The sequence below is a fragment of the Micrasema longulum genome, unplaced genomic scaffold (assembly GCF_059751315.1).
Source record: "Micrasema longulum isolate JH-2025_06_02 unplaced genomic scaffold, ASM5975131v1 h1tg000054l, whole genome shotgun sequence".
Lineage (NCBI taxonomy): Eukaryota > Metazoa > Arthropoda > Insecta > Trichoptera > Brachycentridae > Micrasema > Micrasema longulum.
Genome location: NW_028277261.1, coordinates 821,452 through 839,305, shown reverse-complemented (window position 1 = coordinate 839,305; position 17,854 = coordinate 821,452). Strand labels below are relative to the sequence as shown.

Below are 17,854 nucleotides of genomic sequence, written 5' to 3'. Positions count from 1 at the left end.
AGTTAAATCAGCAAATCTACCGTGAAAAGATTTTAAATGATGCGTTGTTACCTTAGGCACGTAAAAAAATCGGCATAAACTATTGGACGTTTGAATGATGACACTTAACTCATGCCCAAATGCACATTCATGCCCAACGCGTATTTAGTCGTTTTTCGACCGCCAGCCAGGCGTGACATTTAGAATCGAAACTATAAGCCTGCTTGTGTCATGAAAGTGTGTAAAAACTTTTCTGATAACCACTACACCTTAATGCCGACATTCATATTTTTACCGCATTAATTCGAAACCGGGTAAAAAGAGGCGGGAGCTTTTACGAAACTATTCGAATAAGCGAGTTACGCGCATCACTAAAATTATGTAAGATAAATCATATTTCATGCTTTTCGATATAATAATAAACAGTTATTTATTGCTAACAGGATATCAAAAAGCCAAGATGACGCTTAAATACTTAAATCGTTAGCAATATTACACGAGTAATGTGGATATTAATCAGCTTCTTTATGGGAAATACGCTGGATTCACAATATTATTAATTTAGAGGTGATAAATTGGTTCTGGAGACAGTCGACAAATCGTTTTAAGTAATGGGATCTCTTAGAATTCGTGCGCTCCTGGTAACAACATTTAGTATATTATTGTATCGTTCTTATTCAATTCACAGCATGGTGATTGCTTTGATTAATTTTGATTGAAAATTTTGTGCTGATACTTACAAAAATCTTTAGTTGGAAGTGAAACATGGAACTGGCAAAGGAAGGATGAAAGCCGAGTGAACGCGGTCAAAATGCGATCTCCCAGACGAATGTGTGGGAAATCAATGTATGACAGGTTACGAATGATGAAATCAGGCGAGAGTGTAAATCTGAGTCAATTATAATTGATAAGATTAAGCTGTTTTTTTTTTTTTTTTTAATATATATTTGGACCCCTGTATTTAGTAGCCTTACGTGTCATGTACAAGGAAAAACGTCGGTAGAGAGTACGAACGACACACGGCATAATAACCCAGAAAAACTTATTGTGCAAGGAAAAAATCGTTTTTTTTTGTCTTGGAAATGGGATGTTCGATCACTGATTTTGGTTTATTACCTTTATGAGTCCAATCACCATTGTTGCAAAGTTCAAGAACAATGGCGCGTGATAACTACTTTTAACTACATTGTGGATATCTGTCAAGGATATTCCATCTTCCCTGCATTCTGCTTCAAGATTATGGCGTTGCAAACTGAAAAATGGGCACTGAAATAACAGATGTTCGATACTCTATGAAGAAATATCATCGCATGGACAATAGTCATCATTCCTTCATTTAAACCTATATAGGTAACTTCTCATAGCTCCGTGTCCGGTAAAAATTTGGGTCGTTTGGAAAGTACTCTAGTGATGATGACGGAAGTTTGCTGCAGCTGCAATGATTTTATCTGTAGAAAAAGCGCGGTAATAATCCTCCCAATGCTGCTGCGTATTTTGTTTTATACAGCGTTTAGCAAAGCTAAGGCTAAATTCTGAGAAGAAAGGTGCCGTTCTTTTAAAAGTTGCGGCTTTTGCTCGTTTATCCGCTCTCTCATTTCCTACGATACCATCTCTCTGAGCTGGTTTGGTCAAGTAGAACGAATGGACGACGAAACAATGGTAAAACAAGTATATATGGCAAAAATTAAGGGTAGCGTGAGACGAGGACGACCAAGGAAGACGTGCCATGTTCAGATAAACCAAAACCTTAAGTCTGGTCATGTCAAAAGCAGACAGAACCGAGGGGCATGTGTGACAAGATTTATTAATGTGGAAGAAGCAAGGGATATATGCCAGGATGTGGCAGGCGTGTGACGGTCCATTCTTTCTGTCTACCCGTACGGGGAAATGGTTGTAGTAGTTGAAAACAATATATTTGTTTAAGGAAGAGGCCTTTATCCAGCGGCGGAGATAATAAGGCTGAAGAAGAAATAAACAAGTAAGATGTTCATCGTAACAGAAACTTATATTTTAAATGGATTGTTTTAAGAAGTAGTAGGCACACGGGAATAATTTTCTGAAAATTGCTTTTTTGAAAGACAATGTTACGAAAAAATATTTATCTAAAATAATATTTTATTCAGAAATACAGAAATGTTTTCAGAATACACAAGTTTATGCCGCTTTCCGTATTGCGTCACATAAAGGAACATAAATTGAGCATATAAAAGGAATTCAATGAACGTGAATATATATCTGAACTCGTTAGAATAAAGGAAAAAGCGTATTAAACTCAGCGAATAGATCTTCTGTTGGATACCTAGATGTTTTTAAAGAATGATCTTTATTATCCATTTTTGTGCTATTTTCACAGGTTCAAGGATTGAACGAGAGCAACCTCACCGAGCCGAATTGCAATACGATAGTTTGCTTTTGCAAAAAGCAAAGTAAATTTGCCCGATAAGTTGAGCATTCAAGATATTCCTTAGGCTTTTATAAATGTTCGCTGATTTCCGTATTTGCTTGGATATTTTTATAATTTGATCTATCCAGCTCAGTTGAGAATCTATTATGACCCTTGAATATTTTATTGAATATACTTGTTGTTTTTGCCAGCTGTTACCTTGGAAAAAGACTTTTCATTGATAAGCAGGTACCTAGGTACTTGTTTATGATTGAATCCCAAAACAAAAAATAATCAATTTTCAAATATAGAATTCATTTTGCAAATGTCAAACTCGGATCATCTCACCAACAGGGGTGCATTTTATTCATGAATGCGATTTTCAAAAATGTATTGAATATCAGTTAATATTATTTTGTTATTACCTAAAATCCAGTTTTAAAAAAAATGGGAAGAAATTATAAGGAATGTAAGGAATGAACCTGATTGGAATCCATAAAAAGCGAATGTTGTTTGTAAACATTAAAAACAAAATCCTTCTTTTTTTTGTACATGTGTTCTCGTCAAATGCACCCTGGTAGGTTGATGAAAAAAAGATTTATGCTTCTAACTTTTTTTTTTACAGATTCGATTGAAAAGTTTAATATTTACGAACACGCGCAGCGCAAAGATCTACATTTCGCTGAAAACCGCACGTAAATCGGTTAAGCCGTTTAGGAGGAGTTCGGTGACATCACACGTACAGAAGAATTGTATATATAAAGATATAGAGATACTGTAATATCAAGTTATAATTTGTGAACATTTTACCAGTAACATAGGGTAGGTGGTAGGTGATATGTATTTGGTTAAGAATTGGTCCGAACAACATCTGTTTGTATTCGAAATAAATAAAAATATAAAAAAAGTTAAACAAAATTAAAATAATAAGCGGCGTAATGTCAAAACTAAACATCCTTAATTGTTGCCAATTCCATTAAATTTACTACGTTCGTATATGTAGGCCGTGGATAGAAATTGAAAATTCTTAGAAAGTGAAAATATTTAGCCAAAAATAAGGTAAAGATTGATCACGATTAGAACTTGTATCACGCGATGCTGTTTTGTTCCACACGCAAATATTTGGCTATTGACTTCGAGATTAAATTGTAAACTGCTCGAGCTAAGAAACGTTTTCTTGTAAAACAATCAATAAATTAATATAAACTTTTAATATTCCAAGCACTGACTTTGTGGTGTTATTCATTAAAAATGGTTCAAAAAGGCTATGAAAAAATGGATAGTGGAGCTGGGTAGAAGTAAAATGGATCGTCTCATTCGCCCAAGCCAATATTGAATCCCCCGCTCCACGAACGTATAGTTCATGTTATGTTTTTGTTCTTTTTTTTGTGCATTTTATAATGTAAAAATATTATTTGTCTACAAACATTTGGACAATCTCAAAATATTGTTATAAAACCCATCCTTCCTTTGACCCATCCTTATGGTACCTACCTAACATCAAGATAGAAGATATTCAATATTAGAAGATTCGGATTTAGAACAAAAACCAAACAATATTTTTTGACTTCACATAAAATCGGATAAAAAGTGGTTGGAATCGTCGCGCGTTGTGGAAAACATTGTTTTATTTTAAAGTTCATTTTGTGATCCAGTGCCAGAAATTGAAGAACATCCATTCCATGTTTCTATCCTTTCTCAAATATTTCCAAATCACAAAACTGAATGAAATTCGTTTTTCATTTACAGTCCGCCTTTTCGTTAACACCAACTGTTGCAAGAAAAAGTTTTTAAATTTGGAAATTGTTTTCAGGCGTTGCCTAGTATGTGAAATAATTCGATCAAATTAATTTCTTCACAACAATAAAGGTTTCAGCTCTTTATCTTCACTAAAATCAACAGATGGAAGAATTGAAGAAATACGGATGTTCAAACATAGACAAAATGGTGAATGTTAGGGTTGTGTGTAAGCCTAGGTACTGCAGTGCCTCTGAAATGTTTACAGCTGGACGAATAAACACCTTCGCTGCCCTGCTTCGCCATAGAGCCTGGAGCCTATGGGAACGCCTAAAAAACTCTAATAAAGAAATTCTCCAAGCCACTGCAGGGTGGATCCATTCACCGTTGTTCGAGCGATGGCGCGATATGTTAAGACCACCATAAGTGCTGCAATATAAAATTTTATTTTACGTTTATATTTATGTTTATTGTTATATTTTTGTTTATATTTATAATTATGTTCATGTTTATATGGTAGAATTGGCTCTGCACTTTATAGCCATTTTACTGAAATAAAATTTGAAAAAAAAAAAAAAAAAAAGGGGCCACAAGTGTGTATGTGTCTAAACGTTTATAAGGGTGCACACGTGAGTGTGTGTATGTGTGTATGAATATGGAAATATATAAATAAACATATATGTTAGTCTGCCTTAGCACGGGTCTTCTCCTACTTGGCATTATTTTATAATATTAAAAAATTGTGGAGCAGTTGATTCAACGTTGGTTTAAAATGGTGAACATTTTTATTTTTCATAATTTCGATACATTTTTAAAGTATAAAATTTTTGTGTAATAAAATAGGATGATAATAATAACCAACAAAATATGATAAAAATAAACAATTCAAAATATATAATTAAAGTTACCGGATATCCAGGTCCCGTTGAAGCGCAGCGGCAGCAGGTCCCCGGCGAGCAAATCGTGCAGGCGCAGGCGGCGGCCGCGCACCCGGGGCCCCGCCTCGGGGGGCGTCAGCAGCGCCACCGACGTCACGATCAGCGCCAGCACGGACGCGATCACCAGCAGCGCGATGAGGATCCCGCGCCAGTTGCGCTGGCTCGGGCTGCCCGACACCAGCTCCTGAAAGCGGCTCACTTAAAAGGGGGACTGGAGATAGTGATCTGGAGAATCGACGATTCTCGGGAAGCTATTCGAATGTTTGAAAAAATATTCGATTGAAAAAAAGTGGTAGTTGGGAAAATATACTTTTTCTGTTAAATATTTGAAAAACTTCGAAATGTCATCGTCCCAGATCTACGAATAATGAAATATTGTAATGCAATGCTCGTACGAGGTTTTCCTGGAATTTGAATTATTTCATTCCAAAAACACGTACGACGTTGGCTCAGAGGAATTGATTATTTGTGGCCCCAAGAGTGTTCAATGTCCTGGATGAACATATTAAGTTCTCCAAAACGAAAGCTATTATCAGAAAGAGTGTACAAGTCTGGACTTTGTCTGAGGGAAGAGACCATTGCAGGAGACACCTGTCAGAAATGCTATTAGCGCATTGTCCAGGTGTTTATTGAAATATAATATGTTTTTGTTATTATTTAATAATGTACATGCTTCAACTTTTTATTTTGTTGTATTCCAACCCAACACAGGGCCCTTGGCCTCATAGAGTTTGGGCTACGTTATTATTATCATTTCTTAATATATTTTTATATGTGTGAATACATGAAATAAATAATGTTATAAATCAATATTTCATCACAACCATGTCGAGAATTGCATCTGAGATATCTTACGTTGTAAACAAAGGCGCTTACCACGAAGCTAATATTTTAATAAAAAATAATCGGTTATGAAAGTAAAAGAATATTTGATATAACGAGAACAATATTTTAAGCCTGTCCAAACTCCTGTAGACAAGGACTGGATTCAACTCCCTGGGGAGCTGTTTATATTAACATACTACAACAGAGATGAAGAACATTTAAGAGAAGGCAATATAGAAGGGAATCCCCAGGGAGTTGGATCCAGTCCTTGTCTACAGGAGTTTGGACAGGCTTAAAATATTGTTGATAAATTACCTGGTCCATGAAGAAGTATAGAAATTGATAAAATAATATTTTCAGGCGTTGCCTAGTATGTAGGTGAAATAATTGAATTAGATGAATCTCACCCGCATAAATAAAGGTTTCAGCTCTTTAACTTCACAAACATCAACAGATGAAAGAATTGAAGGAATATAGATGTTCAAATATAGGCAGAATGGTGAATGTTACACAGTGTGTAAAGTGGTCACTTAAACCAGCCATTGACAGGTCATAAGCCCTGTAGATGCCTAGACTTCTATATTACCTTCTCTTAAATGTTCTTCATCTCTGTTGTAGTATGTTGATATAACGGGTTATAGGATTTCACTGAAAATAATCGGTTAAAGAAAAGAGGTTAGAAAATGTCGATTCGAATAATTGTAGTCTGAATTTAATAGCGGGACGTTGCATGGCGTCTGTCATGAACCCCTAATAAATGTACAAAAAATAATTGTTAGAGTGATGCTTCGATTTCCCCCAGCTTTCCCATCTGAGACATTTCAACTAATTGCTCGTCCTAACTCAAGTCAGGACTTTTAGTCCTATGGAGTTGGGACTTATGTCTTATGGGTAACAAATTACCTTTAAGTAAATAAATAAATTGTTTCAATTGAACGTAGTTATGCAGAAAGCAGCCAGTCCACAATTTCGGAAAAATGAGATATTGATGTTATTGGGTGCAGTAAGGTCGATTCTATGTTCTGCTAAAAACAGCCAGACCGCTTTTAAATAAAAAAAAACTGTATTAATCACCTCCGGAAAAAGGTGTCGATCACAAAAACGGCATTTCTCAATTTGCAGAAAACACCCACAAAACTAAAAAAATCTTATGGTACTTTAAAAATCTTTTAAAGTAGTCAAATACACAATAAGATTCTTGTTTGCAATATATAAAAAAAAACTTATGTATTTATTGTTTATCGTTTGTTAAAGTCAAAAACATTCAAACTATTGTGTAGATTTTATAATTCACTCCTGTCCCAAAATGGCTATTATCTCAGTTTCACTTTTCTATGGCTGTCTGCTTTCTGTATAACTACGTTCAATTTATGAAGGTAATAGATATTAGAAAAAAATTAATTAAAGAGTCATTAATACATTTCTGGCTGTGTGGTTTTAACAGGAGATTCCGGCAAAATGCTCGTACGAGGTTTTCCTGTATTTTGAATTATTAATACCAAAAACACGTCCGACTTTCCCTCAAAGAAATGATCCTAAGATTTATGTACTATTAAGCGTGTTATCCAGATGCCTTTTAAACTATATGTATGTTTATGTAATAATATTTAATATCTATTTTTGCTTTTATTTAATCATGTATATGCTTCCACTTTCCATTATGTTGTACCCCAACTCAACAAAGGGCCTTTGGCCTCATAAATTTTGGGATACGTTATTATTGTTATTTTTTTGTAATATGTATGTTTTTGTATGAATAAAATAAAAAAAACTATTTGTAATCATAATAATCACTTGAAGAACTTGGCCATTTTAATAAACATGGACATAATACAAGAATATCAGAACAATATTAAATGCAACATTCCAAAACGAGATAAGGACATTGGAGACTAATAAATCAGGGACTGAAATTATACAACAATCAACCTGACAAAACTAAACAAAAGACTCATACAAACTTTTCTTTTCCAGCAACAGAATTCGAATAAAAAATTATATATGGTTTTTGTAAAATGAATGTAATAAAAAAATTCTAATAAAAAAGTAGCCAATGACAAATCATAAGCCCTGTGAATGCCTAGACTTCTATTTTATCTTCTTAGAAATGTTTTCGCTCTCTGTTGCAACAAAATTTGATCTAAATAACTCCCTAGGGAGGAAATCCGGCCTGTCTACAAACATTTTGACATTCTCAAAACATTGATAAAATATTTTAGTGATTTTGGAAAGTTGAAATGTAGTTAAGTTATTTTATTCAATATGGAAAAGCACAAAGTTAGTGCTTCAAATATTAATTTTATAATAAAATTATCTGTTAAGAGTTTGCGAAAGATTTTATTTTAACAAACTTTCAGGACAATTCTCTCAAATTGTATCTCTGTGCCGAGTTCGGTACTTATTTTGGGTAACCGTATTTTTTACAAACAAACAAACCATAACACTGTTTCCCTATAAAGGTAGGCAGAGAGGATATAACGCCATATCACTCTATCTTTGCATAGTGATCTTGCATTTTCTCAAGCATGCGCGCCGATAATTCCGACTTTAGACATCTCCATCTTCAAGTATTTGTTGAATTTGGTCATACCATGTCTTTCAATGTCTTCCTCAGTTTCTATTTCCATCAACATTCACATGATAAATCTTTTTAGGCGTTCTTTTGCTGTTCATTCGCTCTACATGTCAAAACCAATGCAGAACTCCTTTCTTGACTTTGTCGAAAATGCTTATCTCAGCCTTACATAATGTACGGATCTCGACATTTGTGTGCCTATCGTTCATAGTTTTACCGCAAATTCGCCTGAGAGATCGCATTTCGACAGAATCCAACCGACTTTTATCATTGCTCACATACATAAGGGTCAACACCAGTACTTAATTGTGAGGTGCTAGTTTTCCTTCCTACAAGAAATATTTATTTATTAAGGTTGGTTTTAGTGCACCGTTCACTCTTTTCTCGGCACTCACCCTCCTTTCAATATCTTTCTCAGTCATTTCATCTCCAGGAAACATACTTCTCAGATACGCAAATTCCTCTACCTGTTTCAGTTCACAGTGATTTCACATTTAGTCATAATTTTATTTCCTTTGTTTCATCATCATTCCATCTCTACTCACTAGTTGGAGCCTATGGTGTCCACGATTCTCCAGGCAACTCGGTTGACTGCCAGCTCCCTTGCATCCTCCCAAGTCAGGTTAGCATCCCGTAGTTCTGACATAAACTGCCAACAAACAGTCAGCAGTGGACGTCTAGGACGTCGAGAACCTGATGCCTGATACCCATTTACAGTGATATCACATTACCTTCATACTTTCATTTTTTTCAAAAACCATCACATTCTCTTTGTCGACATTCATATCCAATATAATTGGTTCAAAAATGATTGAGAAAAATGGGGAAAAAAACAAATTAATCAAATTATTCAGAAAATCATAAACTTTTCGCTAACGTAAGAAACTTGTGATAATATTTGTGTTTTCTTAATAAAAAAAGGGTTCATTTCATGTCAAATGTTTTTTTATATGTCAAAACGTAAAAACGACGTTTGGACGACATGACAGCGGTAATAGGAACGTATAAGGCGCAAGAGGTAGTATTTTCCACAGATATTTGACAAACTTTTTTCTCTTTCAGACCGCTTAGTTTTTTTGACGAATGAGCGAGACGCGAACGCCAAATAAAACAGTCCCCTGCGTCGGCGTCGCGCGGCACGCTCCACTGGGTCGGAAGTCGTAACATTTACATAAGCGCTCTTTGCTCCCTTGCACTCCTAGTATCCTGATACCCAAACGAGGACTTTTTAAAGAGGAAATAAAACTTTTCAGTTAGAAAATTTGGAAATAAAGTTGACTTTTTTTGGACATTAAAATGAAAATAGACAGGCTTAAAATCTCCAAATGAGCAACGATAAAAAAATATCGTTATAAAAGGATTAATTCCGTTTAATTGTCACGAATGAGTTCAGTTATTTCATCGTCATCATCATTTCCTTTCCGCACCTAATGGTGCATAGAGCACTGCATTAGTTCATCAATTGCCGTGTAACTTGATATTTTATGTTACATGGAGGTAAGACGATCAGTCTTACGCTTCAGATTTCAGTCCGTTATTCACATACGAATAAATTATATTGAAATCAAAATGCAGAATAACATTTTTGTAGGCCAATTAAAAACAGTAATGTCAAACAAAGAACGCACCCTTCCGATTCGCTGATAATTAAAAGTCTATTTTCGGGTAGCTTTATTAACTTCTGATCAATGTCACTAATCGCAATATTACAGTACAGTTTTCTTTGTTTCTTTATTTATTTAATCATATACATCTTTATTTTATGAATGTCCCAATATTTCCACAAATATTGTTATCAATAAACTATTATAAAAATCAACAATAATTTGAGTTTGTTCAAATATTTGTAGACAAGCACTGGAGTCAGTAAACAGTAAAATATTTTTGATAAATCCACCTGCTTCACAAAGAAGTATAGAAATTGAAAAAATAAGGTTTTCAGGCGTTGCCTAGTTAGTATGTAGGTGAAATAATTCAATTAGATGAATCTCACCCGCATAAACAAAGGTTTCAGCTCTTTAACTTCACAAACATCAACACATGAAAGAGTTGACGGAATATAGATGCACAAATATGGGCAGAATAGTAAATGTTACACAGTGTGTAAAGTGGCCACTTAAACCAGCCAATGACAGGTTCCAAGCCCCGTAGATCCCAAGACTTCTCTATTAACTTTTCTAAAAGGTTCTTCATCTCTGTTGTAATATGTTAAAATTATAAAAATTATCAGCATCAGTATATTGGAAACCACTTCACATACATAAATTATATAAATATACTTAAGTTTATTGTACATTATTTTAGACATAAGTTCCAACGCCATGGGACTAACAGTCTTGTGTTGAGATGGGACTAGCAATTAGTTGACACAGACACATGAGCATATCACTACAAATATAGGATTAGAAACATTGAGTTTTTTTAAATATATATATATATTTATGTATATATAGCACATCAATATGGTAAATAGTAAACTCAAACATTCGGAAAATCATCAAGGAGTTTCCTACTCAAATCCCTCCCACTGACGAAAATCCAGTCCTTAACTATTTTCTTGAAAATGGTTTTTGCCCTTGAGAGCTTAATACGCTCTCCCAAAACATTGAACACTCGGTGCGATAAATGAGAGATGTCTTTGAGCAAACGTCGTACGGGTTTTGGGTATGATATAATTCATGCTCTGGGAAAACCTCATACGGACATTTTGCTGAGATCTCTCCTTATTGTTCGACCAGAAGTGTGGAAGTGCTTCTTTTAGGTACAGTTGTCTAATATATATATAAGTTAAGACACACTTGTTAAATTATTTACAAATAAGATTGTATTATTTTTATTAGAGCACACATAAGAATATGCTAATGTGAGCCCTACGTCCAGATTTCAAAATAATATGAATTATATCTGAAAATCTCACCCTTATATAGAAATCAATCTGTGGTAGATAATGTTGTCATTTCTGAAGAAATATCTGATATACACGAAGTTTGCGAGACTACTCGTGAAGTGAGTAATAGTTGTAGCGAACTAAAGAGACCGCATGATTAGATAAGAATCCGAACTCCGGAACTGAAAATCGAAATTTCCTCGATAAATTTTTCCCTTATTTCAGCTTATCAACTATCAACTAGGACAAAGATTTGTGTTAATGATATCACAGCCAATGTGTTTTATTATTAACTTCGTTCTGACCTAAAGAATAACTAAACATATATGAAAACTTTATAGAGTAATTACTCGTTTATTTATATTAACAGGCAATATAAGGGTCATAAGTCTGATAAAAACTGCCAAATTCTTACGGTAATAAAATCAAAATAATATAAAATTAAGAATAGTCCAGAAACCGCATACGCACATCAAACAGAAGGCGACTCAACTGCTCATAATATAGACGTCGCTCAGTACGCAACTCCTGATTCGAATTCAACTATGCCGTGTTGTGTCCTTAAAATGTAGAAATACTGCTAGGATCTTAAAGAAACAGGATGCAATCACATTTCATGTGTAATTATCAAATGAATGTGTTTGTCACAAATGCATTACTTAAAAATTAAATTATTTTCCCATCTGTCAGATTGTCGAAGAAACAAAATGGACATTTCGTTAGTGTTGCCAGGGTAGTAACTTTTTTTTACCCTACTTTGCTCATATAATAAGAGAAATAATGAAAATTGAACCTCGGATTAAACAACGACATTTGGCTGACATTATCTTTAAAACATAAAATATTATTTAACATGATATAAAAATATCCGTTTTATGTAAAATAAAATTTGTTTTATATTTTAAGTTCAAAGTTCATTAATTCAATTGCTCTTATTAAATGACCCTTTATTTATCTACTCTGTTGTGTCAGTCAATGTTTCCGAGTGCACAATAGAGTTTTAGAAAAATTAACAAATAGTTTTTTTTTTACCTTACATTGGTGTTATGGTTATATTTTTCGCGATCTGTATGCGCTTCAAGTATGCGCGCGGCGAAAGTGTGTCTAAGTGGGGGAGTTATTGGACACAGTCCGATGTATTCAAATATGATTCTACGCTCCTTCTGGACTATTCTTAATTCTATGCAAAATAATGTTCATTATTCGAATGCGGTAAAAATCAGTCTGCCTTTTTTTGTTTTGATTTATCTAGACCTAATACCCACTGTAAACTAGTTTTTTGTGAAACTGTTAACACATTTAATTATGTACTTAAAGGCAGTATTGTCTTTTTTTATCTGGAAAACAAATTTTAAAATAAAAATAACTGCACATATAAATAGTGTAGCGAGAGATTTTTTTGAAAAATACATGTAAATCAAAACACGTAGTACTTTATATAATTATATATACCAATTGGTAGACATATTATTTATATTTTTATGTATTTCATTGCTTTATATTTGTTTATTTTATATTATTTATGTTTAAGTAACATGTATTCTTGGCACACATATATACTTTCTTACATTTGATTAGCTAGGCATTTATAATTAAGTAGTTTTTTTTTTTTAATGCTATTGTTTTATTAGTATAAGACTACTTATGCTCTAAAAGATAAAAGATCTCCATCTTAGAACAGGCTGAGTCATGTTAGACGGAGACTATCATAAACAGAGAACACTCCGTTTTCATTTTACATTAATTTGTTTTATATAGATCCCCCGTTATTAAATATGTATCCTAATTTTTTTCAATAAATTTATAAACTAAAATAAATAAATAAAATAAATCATAATGTCATATAATACTTCTTATTATTGTTTATTAGATAAGTACTTCCGTATTCATTTGTTATACCATAAAACTCTTTTACTTTAATTTTATACCTATTATGAAAACGCCCTCTAGGCGTATATAAATAATAAATTAATTATCACTATGGAAGAATATATATTTTTTTAATATAAGTCTAACGAAATCATTTTAAACTTTGTGAACACATGTAAAAAATCACTTCCCAAATTGAAAATAAAAAGATGATTTACATAACTATCATAAAATTTTCTGAAACAAATGTTTCACAAAACTTAAACAATCAAGTACCTACTCAAAGGAAAAGTTTGGTCAATAAAGTTAAGCTGACAATGATTGATTGCTTTTATGGTTCATTTACATTTTCAAACATGCCTTTTGTTTTCAGAAAATAATTTCTTTAATTGTGAAAAGGTTCGGTCAAATGGCTTTTTAGTGGGCCATATCTACCAGGATCACAAAACGCGTAATGGGTAAACTCGTATTTGTACACGTCTGAATAAATTTCGAGGAGTAACATCCTCTATTGCTAATATCCTTCAAACGCTCCCATATGGCGCCATTGTACCAGACGATATAACTTATGGAGCGTTTCGTGGGAATTGCGTTCCTAGCAGACGGATAACGAGACCTTTTTCTTTTCATGTTTTCCCGGTGATTTAAAAGCTAATGTATCAAGAGGACAAAGCGTATATAGTTCAAATTATTTATTATATCACATCAATTTCCCTGGGTTTTTAAACGAAGATCTTTTTTATTGGCATATTATACTAATAAAAAATATTTAATCTAAAACATTTTTTTTGTACGATGTTTATTGATTTCCAATTTAGGAATCGAACGAGGAATCTTACGTGTAAGTCTGGCGCTGAGCAAAGCAGAAGATATCTACAAGTTGTGACAAAAAAAAAATAGATACTATTTTTAACTATTTATTAAAATAATAAATATTTGAGATATTATAATTCCAATTTCCAAAATGATTGGGCTGACAGGCGTTATCACGCCTTGTGGTATCTGTATTAGCCGCGTTACTTTGTTTTTCATGTCTCCATGGTGGATATGGAGTTAATTTACTCCGGGACGTTGTTCTTATGTGGACGGATGTCTTATGTGCAGTATTGTTGCTCTTCTCTCTCAGAATATGATCTATTATGAGTTGCTTCTTCGGTCGTTGCTGTATAAAATACTAAAACACGATATGCAAAGAGCATTAATTTTAGGGCACCTCAGAATAGAACTGCCTTTTCTCAGGGGCTTTTTACGGTATAAGGCCCCGAGAGGGCAATTAAAATCGGAAGTTACGGAATCCATACCTGTAGATAAATTCTCCCGAGCGATCACAAAGATACACTACCGACCTCCAAGCTTTAAAGTAAGTACTCAAGAGCTCAAGTATCCCACAGTACACATATCTGCTCAATAAAGGTCACAAAAATTACGAATATGTTCCACACAGCACTTTTTGTTTTAGTTGCGATCTACATAAATATTCAATTGTTTGAGGTAGCTATTTTTATCTTAGAAACCTACTTTAGGTATACGAAGAGATCTACAACCCTGTAAATACCTCGATAATATATTTCCATATCTGTTGTTATTAGTCAAAAATATAACAAATCGTCAACTTTAACTTTTTTAACCAAACGGTCTTCGATGCAACTTATGTACTTCGGGTCAGCCGAAACCCGCGGTCGGGATATGTGAGATCACATTCGGCTGTACTCGGGTGCATCTCTTGAGTTCTAAGATCTTTCATATTCATATTTTTGTTATGACTTCATAGTAAATAAGCTAAAGCTCCTACATATAAATTATATAACATAACAAAGAATCAAAAAGCGCTAAAAATAAACAATTCTCATCAAACTATCTAAGGTGCGTTAAAGATTTACAAAAAATGACTAAAAAAGCTCATTTGCATTTAAGGATTAATTTAGAGAGACTGAAGCAACAGGTCCCAAGAGCTTTTGTCCTATTAGGAGATCAGCAGTGAAAAAGGGTTTGAAGAGGATTAGTTGGCCTCGATCAAATAACACAGCATTACTGTGGATTCGAAGTCCGCGCAACATAAGCCTAGGGGATTCAACCGAGATATCCTGCTCTCCTGGTGTTTGGAATAATGGATTTTTGTAGTTTCACAATCGCATCGTTTTTCTTTTCAAGTGTGTTTTTAAAAAACACACATTTCTACTTCATGACACACCATAGTTTTAAAGAGTGATTTTCCCTGAGATAGATTTATTCATTTTTTACCTCAGAATAGAAAATCGAATGCATTTAAAAGAAAATTTTCCACCCAATAAAACGAAAGAAAATATAATTAAAGTAACTAGTTATAATTCTACATTATCTCTGATTAAAGTGACATTGTTGTTACAACAACAATCCAATAGGATTTTGCATGTAAAAATAAAAATTAAACAAACGAAACTATTCATCACGCCGTTTCCCCGCAAGGATAGGAAGAGACAATAGAACGCCATTTAAGTATATCTTTGAATACTGACCTCGCTATCTCTACATTCATACATCCTCTTTTGCATTTTATGCGTTGATTATTCCGAATTTTGACAAGTTCATCTTTCTGTATCTGTTGAATCATGTCTTTCTCGGTCTTTCTCGTTTTCCGCACCCATTAACATTCGCATCGTTAATCTTTTTCGCCGTCCATCAATGAGCTTTGCACGAACAAACCAACGCAGAACACAGAAATCAGAAGAATAAAAGTTATATTGGCAAATTTTATTAAAACTCAATCCATAAAACTCAAATGTGAAAGAAAAGTATTTGAAAACCAATCAAAAAGAAAAAATGATCACGCAAATCGTCAATATACAAAATAAGTCCATATTAAATAATTCGTCCTCTGGTGAGATATTTTGATGCCGATTTTTTACTGAGCTGCGTAAATTTTATATTCTCATGCATAGAATTGAGAATGGTCCAGAAACCGAATACGCACATCAAACAGAAGGCGACTAAACTACTCATAAATGAGTAGGTTTACGTTTCGACCCATTAGTTTATTTATAGACGTCGCCCAGTACGCAACTCCTGATTTGAATTCAACTATGCCGAGTTGTGTCCTTTTAAAGTGTAAAAATACATCTAAAAACAGGATGGTGTCACATTTCATGTGTAATTAGCAAAAAAATGTGTAAGTAGCAAATGCATTACAAATTGAATTATTTTTCCATCTGTCAGATTGTCGAAGAAACGAAATGGAAATTTTGTTGGTGTTGCCAGGGTAGTAAATTTTTTTACCCTACTTTGCTCATTTAATGAAAGAACCAATTAAAATTTGACCTCGGATTAAACAACTCTGTGGTGGACATTAGACTGACATTATCTTTAAAACATCAAATATTATTTAACATGATATAAAAATATCCGTTTTATGTAAAATAAAATTTGTTTAATATTTTAAGTTTAAAGTTCATTCATTCAATTACTCTTATTAAATGACCCTTTACTTATCTACTCTGTTGTGTCAATCAATATTTCCTCGTGCACAATACAATTTTAGAGAAATTAACAGATTGCTTTTTTTTTTAACCTTACATAAACGCAGAAATTGTAAACGGCGACATCACGAATGCGCGCGGTAAAAGTGGGGCATGCATAGTGAGGGGAATTTTGGACACAGTCCGATGTATTCAAATATGATTCTACGCTCCTTCTGGTATATTTATTTTTCCGGTCGTTGTGATACTAACCTGATTTTCAATACCAGGGACGCAGAAATGCTATCAGATCGACGCTGATGCCGACGGCGACGTTACCGCATTACATAATATTAAGTTGTTCAATATGGAACAACGTTTTGTTACTGCACGCCATGGTCGGAAAATGACAAGTTAAGTATAGAACATTGATCGATCAGTAATATAAGTATTTGAATGATAGTTCAATGGAATTCTCCACAATCGTGACTAGATTTCATGCAATGCAAAAATGAATGTGCACAAAAGGAGTCCATTGTTTTTTTGCCGAAGGAAAATGTTTTAATTTATTAGTGTTTGTGATGCGTTTTTATCGCTATTCTGTGGAACTGCCTTGACGAATCGGGTTAAGTTGGGCTGCGTTTGGAAAGCTGAAACACGTTTTCAGAAATAAGAAAATCCCAAATAACCCGAAGGCCAAAGTCTACATCTATTGTATTCTGCTGGTGGCAACGTACGGTCTTGAAACCATGTCACTCACTACTGCGGTCTATCTAAAGACTAATGTTGGGCGTCTCCTTGATAGACCAAATAAAGAACGAGGAGATAAGACGCCGTACGAAGGTAACCGACATTGCAGAAAGAGTGGCCAGACAAAAAAGGCAGTGGGCGGGTGATGTGGCGAGACCAGAAGTTGATAGGTGGACCCCCAGAATACTGAGCCGGAGTCCCTACGAAAATAAAAGTAAAGTAGGGATACTACAGATGAAAACGGAGTGCCTGGGACAAAAAAACATGGAAAAAAGTAGAAGAGGCCTATATCGAAGAAGAATGAATGAATTACCACAAAGTTAGTGATTCAAATACTTTCACGAAGATGGACCGAAGCGACACTGTTCAGATAGCTGGTAGTGCCCAAATGCCAAGTGGACAAGACAGAGACGAGCCGAAGGAGTTGAAAGAGTCCTAAATCCATCACTGGAGTAATGATGGCTAAAGAAGAAGAAGCAC

The 17,854-nt window shown here is 34.0% G+C and overlaps 1 protein-coding gene across 1 annotated transcript in view; it reads right to left on the bottom strand.

Moving 5' to 3' along the window:
• Window positions 1–5,007: 5,007 nt before the first annotated feature.
• LOC148285161 (A-type potassium channel modulatory protein DPP6-like) overlaps window positions 5,008–17,854 on the bottom strand; it is a gene marked incomplete at its 3' end in the record, with an annotated part of 127,218 nt that continues 114,371 nt past the window's right edge. Inside the window, exon 3 of the mRNA XM_088229449.1 lies at window positions 5,008–5,221. Within this exon, the coding sequence (XP_088085575.1) occupies window positions 5,008–5,221 (214 nt within the window). The remainder of the gene's footprint in view (window positions 5,222–17,854) is intronic.